The sequence below is a fragment of the Gossypium raimondii genome, chromosome 10, assembly GCF_025698545.1.
Source record: "Gossypium raimondii isolate GPD5lz chromosome 10, ASM2569854v1, whole genome shotgun sequence".
In the NCBI taxonomy this organism is placed as follows: domain Eukaryota; kingdom Viridiplantae; phylum Streptophyta; class Magnoliopsida; order Malvales; family Malvaceae; genus Gossypium; species Gossypium raimondii.
Window position 1 is genome coordinate 59,810,135 of NC_068574.1, and position 9,491 is coordinate 59,819,625.

At 29.8% G+C, this 9,491-nt stretch overlaps 1 protein-coding gene across 1 annotated transcript; it reads left to right on the forward strand.

Annotated features, from left to right (window-relative positions):
• The first annotated feature begins 4,306 nt into the window (after positions 1-4,306).
• LOC105775987 (cytochrome P450 81Q32) lies at positions 4,307-6,735 on the forward strand. Its single transcript, XM_012598461.2, has 2 exons — positions 4,307-5,095; positions 6,127-6,735. Exons 1-2 carry the CDS (start codon positions 4,307-4,309, stop codon positions 6,733-6,735), a joined length of 1,398 nt encoding a protein of 465 aa, XP_012453915.1.
• Positions 6,736-9,491: the final 2,756 nt, after the last annotated feature.

Genomic DNA, 9,491 nt, shown 5'->3' on the forward strand with positions numbered 1-9,491 from the left:
TTTCTTAATGAAATCCATCCAAAAATTGCCATGCACTTTTCTTTATCACACAAAAATAACTTTACATATATATAAACCGCAACATGTAAAACTAAAATTTTATTACATTTAAAATTAATTATCAAATAAAATTAAAACTTTTAAACCTTAAATTCTCAATTGTCGATTAATTAATCGAGTAACAAAATTCAATCGACATCACTATTATTTGATTGCCTAATGAAAATTAAAACAAAAACATTCATAATCCATCAAAATTAAACATCAAAGATCAAAACCCTAAAATTTCAAAATAATCAAGATCTAAAAGAACTTTAATATAAATCTTCAAAGATCAATATATATATATATAACCGAAATGTTAAAACCATGAAATTTCATGAATCAATAATTTCAAAAAAGAAAAAGAAAAGGAAACTTAATCATGAACAAAACCAAATGTGGAAACATACCCGAATCCATTGATTTCTTGGAATCTTCGATCTTGTGGTTTTGATCTTCCAAATTAGCACACAAGTAATTCAGAGAAGGTGACTCTCTCTTTTCTAAAGATGAGATATTAGAAAAGTTACCTGTGTGTAATTTGGGGACCATAAGCCTAATATATAACTTTTGCACATTAATCCTAATTTCCAATCAGCCCATCATCAATTAGAAATTAGTTACTAGAGTATCTATACATATTTGGTTCATACTAAATTAGATCACTTTTAATTTGGAATAATATTTTATGATAGTAAATAGTAACACATAATTATTATTATTATATATGTGATGTCCATATTTTCAATAGAACATGCTCTTTACTAGAAAGATTCCTTAGTTTATTTGAGTCAAGATAGATTTTGATATATTTGCACTTTTAGGTGAGAAATAGAGAAATGTTTTATTATTTGAAAATTTTGAAAAAAATTATGATGTAACATATGTGTTTTCTAATTTTAAAATCCCACAACAAATACTTATTTTAAAAGAGTTTGAAAGTTCACAATTACTTAGTAGATATAGCTAAACGTACATATGCATTTTAAGTCCAAAGATTAAACAAATGTCGAAGATTTTGTAAATATTGAAGTGAGTCATGTGTTACAATTACAAGGTAAAATAAGTTGTTCATGCATTTGTTTCTATTGCAAGGGTTTTGCTTTTGATGAAGAAATCTAGGCGGGTGTGTTTTTACAATGTTTTTTTTTTTTACTTTTCAATATATATTTTTCAAAAAAGGTAATAAAAAACATATGGTTGGATTTAAATTTGTGTTATTCACAACAATAAAATATTAATTTTACCTGTAAACCAAAGTTTTATTTTAATATGATCTTAAAATATTTTACTTGTATTATGTATATTTTATTACCTCTATCAATTAGATATTTATAATAAAATCCCTAATCGAATTGGTGTCACGAGTCAACTGGGATCAACTTGGTTAAAATGTTGCGATAATATGTTTTTGTAATTAAAAGAAGTTATATTTTAAAAGAAAGCTAAAAGAAAATAAACATATGATGGGATTTGAACCCATCTTACGTACATTAACAAAACTTTAATTTTACCAATAAACCAAAGCTCTATTTTAATATAATATTAATATTTTAATTGTATTATGCATACGTTATTATCTCTATCAATTGTATATACCGATAATGTTGTTAATTGAGTTGGTGTCGGAAGTTAAATCGAACCAACTAAAGATTTATGATACCATGACAAATAATTGTAGTACATTTAATATTATTAATATGATGTATTTGTGTGTTTAAATTCATTTTAGTCACAATTTAATCTTTTCTTATTTTAACATCGTACATTTTTTAAAAGATTATTTGTTTTAATTTTAATCTTATTAATACATACTTACTTCTCTTTTGTTTTGTTTTTTTTTTTTTGCCAAAACCTACCTACTTATTTTATTCAATGATCTTTTGTTGAACACTTTATATTAAGTAAAAATTAAAATTGTCAAACACGTTTAAAATTTTCATATATATAATTGTTTAGCACAAATATAATATAAGTATTTATTTAAATACAATTTTGGTAGTTAATTATATTATATATATATATATTCATTTAAAGTCCTTAATAATCAATTTTTTATTTTCTCCTCATCGCTACAATTGCTTTTAAATTCAAATACATATTTTACTATTGGTTTTAATCTCACCATTATAGTACTCAATCTTATCGCCACCACTATTTTTACTTTTTAATCTCACCAGAAACTAATTGTACCACGCATTCAAAAACAACCCATTAACTAACCTAAAAATCATTTAATTTTAAATCAATTTATTTTATTCCTAAAATAACCCTCCACGTCATGATTTATGGCGTGTCATGAAGGGTAGCTTATATAAATGGTATTTAATTGGTATCTTTATATTTATTCGATCATCTATGAAAACGCAATATACCAGAAAAGAAAATAATATCATAGAATTGGAACAAAACTTATGTATGACTCCTTGATTGTTGCTTTTAAAGGTGTTCTAATTACGAGAAAATACATGACTGTGGGTGTGATTCATGCATCTTTTTCTTTTTTGAAATATCCAACTGATGCATTAACGAGGGTGATTCATGCATTTTTTTGATATTAAATTTAATAAAAGAATTATATATATTACACCGATCTTTGTTTGTATCCAACTTTCAAATGCATGTATACTAGACAATTATAAAGTTAGTGAGAGTAACAAACTTGAATGCCAACACAGCCCACTAAACAATAATAGTTGAGTACAAACATGAGGAAGCGCCAAAGTAAAAAAAAAAAAATTGGCATTCAAAATTGTATGTTCTCATCATTCAACGGAGAAGAAATATAAATGACAAATACCATTCAAATTATGGTACCAAAAAACTACTAGAAATTTACCAACATAATCAACTAGTAGTAACAATAGCCTAGCCCCGACCACTAATAACAACATCCTAATCTGCTTATTTGAAAATGTATTATTTTTTATAAGAGTTTTACCCATTATTTTGATTTTAAGTTTAAATTGGTATTAATTATTCTTTATTAATTTTATGCCTAACCACTTTAATTTATGAGTATTAAATAAAATTTTTCCTCATCTTTTATATTAGTAGCCAAATGTAACATAAAAATTAAATAATTTAATTTAATGATTATATTCTATTTTAAACCCAATCATAAAAGATAAAAACATTTAAAATTTGAATAATAAAATATTAAAAGTTTTGTACCGGCTAAAATTACATATTGGTATGCACCATTACAAATTAGTATTGGTCGAAATGGATTGATAGTGCTGAAACACATAAAAATTTTAATCAAAATGGAACCTAAGCTATTTAATACTAATTTAAAACTGAAGTGATACTCACGACTAATTAATTTAGGGATTCATGGATTTAATGTTTCTAAATACCTAACATTTTGGGTACACTTAATTATGGGTTAGGCTACCCTTCAAGGCCCAAAAACTCGCCTGAAAAGTGAGAAAGTTTGAATAAAAATATAGGCTCAAAAAATAGAGTTGAACAAAATAATAAGACCCATTTAGAAAATAGGTTGGGCCTCAGGTGAACTTTTTTTGCTCAGGCCCGACCCGAATTTGACAAAAAAAAATTATGTTGTTGTTTGTTGTTGTTTACTGTTATTATGTTGCTGCTTTGTTACTATTATGTTATTGTTTTGCTATCATTTCACTATTATATTGTTACTATTTTGTTGTTATTTTATGAATATTGTATAATTCTTATTTTGTTGTTAATTTTACTATTAATTTAAAGGCATTTGTTTATAAAGTTACAACTATGTTAGTGTTATTTAAGTATAAAAATATTTTTATATGTATTTTTAATTTGTTAGGAAATATTTATTTTATTGTTTTTAGTCTATTTGATGTATTATATTTTTTAAATTTATTTTTATATAAAAAATCTAAAAAAAACTTAATACGGGCAGGTCAGACACAGATTGGACTTTGCAAAATTTTAGATCCATTTTTCGGGCATGGCTGGACTTAAAAAATGAACTTGATTTTTTGCACTAACCCAGGTCAGATCAACCCATGATCAGCTCTAATTTCATAACATTACTCATCCCTTTACGTGTGAGAAAAACGTGCATTTCTACAATTTTGCTTTAAATAAGAGAATTTCCCATTTTCTAGGTCTTTATAAAAAGTTCCTTCAATCCTCAATTGATCATCTCAAAATCCTTTTCTTACATATCATGGTAAAAGTGGAATTTATTGAAATATATTTGCTTATATTTCTTCTTTTAATCTTTGTTATCACCAAGGTCTTGAATCGAACAAGATGCAAACATATGAATCTCCCACCAAGTCCACCAACTCTTCCAATTGCAGGCCATCTCCATCTCCTCAAGGAACCCTTCAACCAGTCCCTCTTTGCCCTCTCGCAAAAACACAGCCCAATCTTTTCCCTCAGGCTCGGTTCACGCCTCGCGATTGTTGTATCATCCCCGTCGGTTGTCGAGGAATGCTTAACAAAAAATGACATTGTTTTCGCCAACCGTCCTTGCTTCTGGGTTGGCAAGTACATCAGCTACGACTACACCACCATCATCTCATCCCCTTACGGTGACCATTGGCGAAACCTTAGACGAATATGCAAGCTCGAAATCTTCTCCGCCAATCGTTTAAACTCATCTTCGAGTATTCGACGAGATGAAATCAAGAACTTGTTGTGGAAACTGTATTATTCCTCGAGTGATGATAACTTTGTCAAGGTAGAGTTGAAACCATTGCTGTCAAAGCTAACGTTTAATATAACACTGAGGATGATTGCAGGCAAGCAACATAAACCGGAAGCAGTAAAGCTTCATGGTCTCCAACAAGAGCTTCTGAAGCTGGGAATCTCACCAATTGTAGGAGATTTCTTTCCATTTTTACGGTGGGCTAATTTCTTTGGATACAAGAAGAAGGTGGTGAAATTAACGAGAGAAATCAATGGATTATTGCAAGGTTTGGTTGATGAGCATCAAAGGAACAAATATGGTTTCGAGAAGGAGGATACGGTGATCAGCCATTTGCTTTGTTTGCAAGAATCGGAAGCTCAGTATTATACCGATGAAATTATCAAAGGGATTGTCCAGGTTATATATGAAGTCATTTCAAAATCATATATTTAAAAAAAAAACTAAAACTAAAAATATGCATAGGCCTAGCGGTGTAAATTTGACATTGATATTCGCAGGCTACTCGAGTTCAACTCGAAAAAAATTCAAACTCGACTCGATAATTATCAAGACGAGCTTAAGCTATCGACCAAGTTGAATTTGACCTTAGCAATACTTAACTCTAATAGCTTGCGAACCTTATTGAGCTTTTCATATTTTTTATATTTTTAAATTACATTATTACTTTTAATTTATATTATTAACCTTAAGCTTAATCATTAAAAACGAGCTCGAGCTCAAGCTTGAGCTTGATTCCAAAAATTAGTAAATGAGCTTAATTGAGCTCTAGCTCGAGTACAAAAATTAGTAAGCGAGCTTAATTGAGCTTGAACTCGAGTAGCTCGATTGTATCTTGAGCCAAACTCAGGTTTAAAAATAGATGTTTAATCGAGCTTGATAGTATTCAGGCTCGGCTTCGTTTGATTACACCCCTAATTGGCCTAAACATAATTAAGTTAGTTACTTACAAATATAAACTGGCTAAGAGAAAATTTCAGACTCATATATAAGTTCGATCAAACTTGGATAATTATATTTAGTGTTGAACTTGATTTCATATATAAGTCCGGTCTGACCAGGCCTAAGAACATCTCTAGTCATCAAACAACTTATGTTAAGAAGAGTTTAGCCATTAAGTGTTGGATGCAATGGTAAGACACATTGCATTCTTAAGGAAGGAACATTGATTCAAACCTTGGAGACGATATTATTGAGAGGGATAGCTACGAACCCCGAACATAAATCGTAAAACAGATATGAAAAAAAGTTAAGGAATTTAAACTGTATTAAGATGATCCATGCAAAGTTACCATTAGGTTAGAAATTAGGGTTTCCTAAAATAGTTAATTTCCTTCTAAAGTTTAACTTGCTGAGTTCTATTGTCTCACTTAACCAAACTCTATTAATGATTTTCTGTTTTTCTATTTTTTTTAATAATTATCATGCAGGATATGTTACTTGGAGGAACCAACACCGTAGTTATAGCATTAGAATGGTCCGTGTCTCATTTACTCAACAATTTAAACACAATGCAAAAGAGTAAATCCGAACTAGATTTCCACGTCGGTCATGGTAGATTGCTAGACGAAACCGATCTCCCGAGACTACGTTATCTACAAAACATAATCTCAGAGACCCTCCGATTGAACCCGGCAGTGCCACTTCTTGTTCCCCACGTCTCGTCTGATCGTTGTAACTTATTAGGGTACAACATTCCCAAGGGTACAATGTTGCTAGTGAATGCATGGGCGATCCATAGGGACCCAAAGTTATGGGATGAGGCAACATTTTTTAAGCCAGAAAGGTTTGAGAATGGTCGGGCAGAGGGTTATAAGATGATGCCGTTCGGGTTAAGAAGAAGGGCTTGTCCTGGAAAAGATTTAGCCCAACGTGTTATGGGATTGGTTTTAGGGTCATTGATTCAATGCTTTGAGTGGAAAAGAGTAAGTTCAAAGAAAATTGATATGGCGGAAGGCAAAAGACTAAATTCACCAAAAGCTAAGCCTATAAAGGCCTTTTGCAAAGCTCGCAACACTGCAAAAGAGCTACTTTCATGAATAGTTATGGTATTCGTTTTATGCCAGTCAACTTTTAGTTTTAGTTCCTCTACTATATTTAAAATTTGGATTTAGTCCTTGTATTCTAATTTAGCATATAATGTCATTAAGTGGTAAAAATAAGGTTAAATTCTACTATTAGGCCCTGTATTTTGCAAAAATTGTGAGTTTAGTTCTGATGCTTTTATTTGATCAATTTATTTTTCTTCATTTAAACTGATCTGAGACAAATTACAACAAGAACAACATTCAAAGAAACAACTTACAAAATACCACAATGAAACATTTCCTACAATTGAAAACTAATATTCGACATCAAAGCTAATACTCACCACCAAGCATTAAACATGTCACCACAATTAATACCTGCTACAATTATTTGATCAATTTTAGTCATTATACTTTTCAACTTTTGAAATTTGTGTCCTGAAAAAAAAGTAACAGTTAATTTTGTGTGGTTAAATTCAATTATTAGTTTTGTACTATGCATATACAATTGTAAATTTTGTCCATCTTCTCCAACTGGATAATCTAAGTCCCTATACTTTTTACATTTTGAAAGTTCAATCTTGACACAAATGACAGTTATTAATCCATTAACTAGATTTTTTTAGTAAGTGATATGTGGAAATAATAAGCTGACATTGCATTATACATAATAATATGTTTGGTGCATCAAATTTTGAGGGCATCATGTCTCGAAACCATATCCTCTTATAGTGGCGGAGCCATGTTGAGGCCATGGCCACCCAAAGTTTAAAATTTTCAAACTTAGTCCTTTGTAAATTTACACTATAGCCCTCCTAAAAATATAAGTAGGCCCCTTAAAGTTTAAGATTTTTACAATTTTCCCTTTTGTATGTATATGCATTATAGTCCTCCTAATAATATAAGTAGGCCCCTCCAATATTTTTATTAGATTAAAAACAATATTAAAAATTTTATTATTAATAAAAATAAAGAGAAAATCTTCTTGAAGAAGTTAAATTACTCATGATGATTGTTGAATGATATTTTTATTAAATAATAATAAATTAATGTTTATTTAACAGTTTACTTAACATAATAATATTCTATAAGTAATATAATAAAATATATAAAAAGAAAAGATGATGAGACGTTTATCATCTTTCTTCTTCATATTGGTGCTTAGCAGGGAAAGAAAAAAGAAATTTTCTTTACCATTTTTCCTCCAAATTTGAAGTATAAGGTATGTTTTTCTTCAAACTTTTCATAGATTTTGAATATTTAAAACTTATTTTACATATATGTACCAATAGTTTTTTGTTTTATCAAGTATATTAAAAGTTGGCATTAAAGGATATTGATGGAACACCCCTAACCTGAATTCATCACCAGAACAGGGTTACGGAGCATTACCAAAATTTACAAATTAATTTTTAGACATTTCATTTCATCTAGCATTCATATTTGAAACCAACCAAAATCAAAATATTAATGAGCCAACGTTGGCTAAATTAACTTATACACGCCATTATAACTAGAATCAAATCATCCAAAATTACCGATAAAACCAATGAATAGTGTGATATATCTCCGACAAGTTTCCAACCCAATCGAGCTTCCAATAATCTGTAGGGTAAATAAAAAAAACAAATACGTACGCAATGAATGCTTAGTAAGTTCATGTAGTCTTTAATCATATTAGTTCTTTTAAAATATGAAATCTATACATATCAAGGATAACCAAATATTGATACCACAATACCCATTAAGCTATATTCATCAACTTACAAGGTGAATAAATCTACAGTATCACTTAAACATATTATCTCAAGCTTAGTAGGATTTTATATAACTTTAACTCTTGAAAATTTCTTTATTTTCATTTGCATTTCTTTACTTCCCATGCTTGTTCTATATGCATGTCACACAAGTCATAAACATATCATTCAACCATGGTCACAAGCTAGTGTATTTACCCAAAGCCTTTCCCGAACTGATCACATGATAAGTCATTTCATAAGAAAATTGGTTAATTTAAACCTTTATATTTTTTCATGAGCAGTAGCATATTTTCACTTAAATACTTACCAATTCAGTGCATCATATAAATAATCATATTACCATTCAAGACAACTCTCGATATTTTACCTTTCGAAGAACAATTTACGGATATGAGTACATTATTTTCAAAAGCCCGAAGGCTGAACTTAAGCTTATGAGAGCTAAACAGATAGTAAACACGAAAGTCCGCAACAAATGTTGAACCTCGGTTTACTTGGGTAATTTTCCGTCAATTCATCCTTTACATTTGTAATGCCATAATCCAGTTATGGTCTTATCCATCAATTCATCCTTTGGCACAGAACGATTGTACTCAATCCCGCAGTCAATCCAAACTGGGTATTAAATTCGATAATATATTTCCAATAATTCAATCCATGTTTTCTATTACCCTTATTATTTTCCAAATTTATCTCGTTAAATTTCTCAGAAATTCAATGGATTTTTAGAGGTACACTTTCAGTGTACAAATCCGGGTCCGTCAATTCATATTCATGTGCGCACATTTCCATTTCAGAGAGCACACTCTCGCGAACCTCATCCTTATAGCAGGATTATCAGTCCAAGCTAAATCCCCTATAATATAAACTCATAGAGTATTGTCAGGATTACCAGTCCAGGCTAAATCTCCTGCAATGACAATTACTCTAATGAGCTTGGATCTGAATTACTAGTTCAGGCTAAATTCAGACCATAATTCGGATTACCAATCCAGGCTAAATCCATTT

What these genes read in the sequence shown, in the direction of transcription:
- LOC105775987 (XM_012598461.2), top strand. Translation starts at nt 4,307, where the DNA reads ATGAATCTCCCACCAAGTCCACCAACTCTTCCAATTGCAGGCCATCTC. An exon ending in TTATCAAAGGGATTGTCCAG is followed by an intron (nt 5,096 to 6,126) that starts GTTATATATGAA and finishes ATTATCATGCAG; the next exon opens with GATATGTTACTTGGAGGAAC.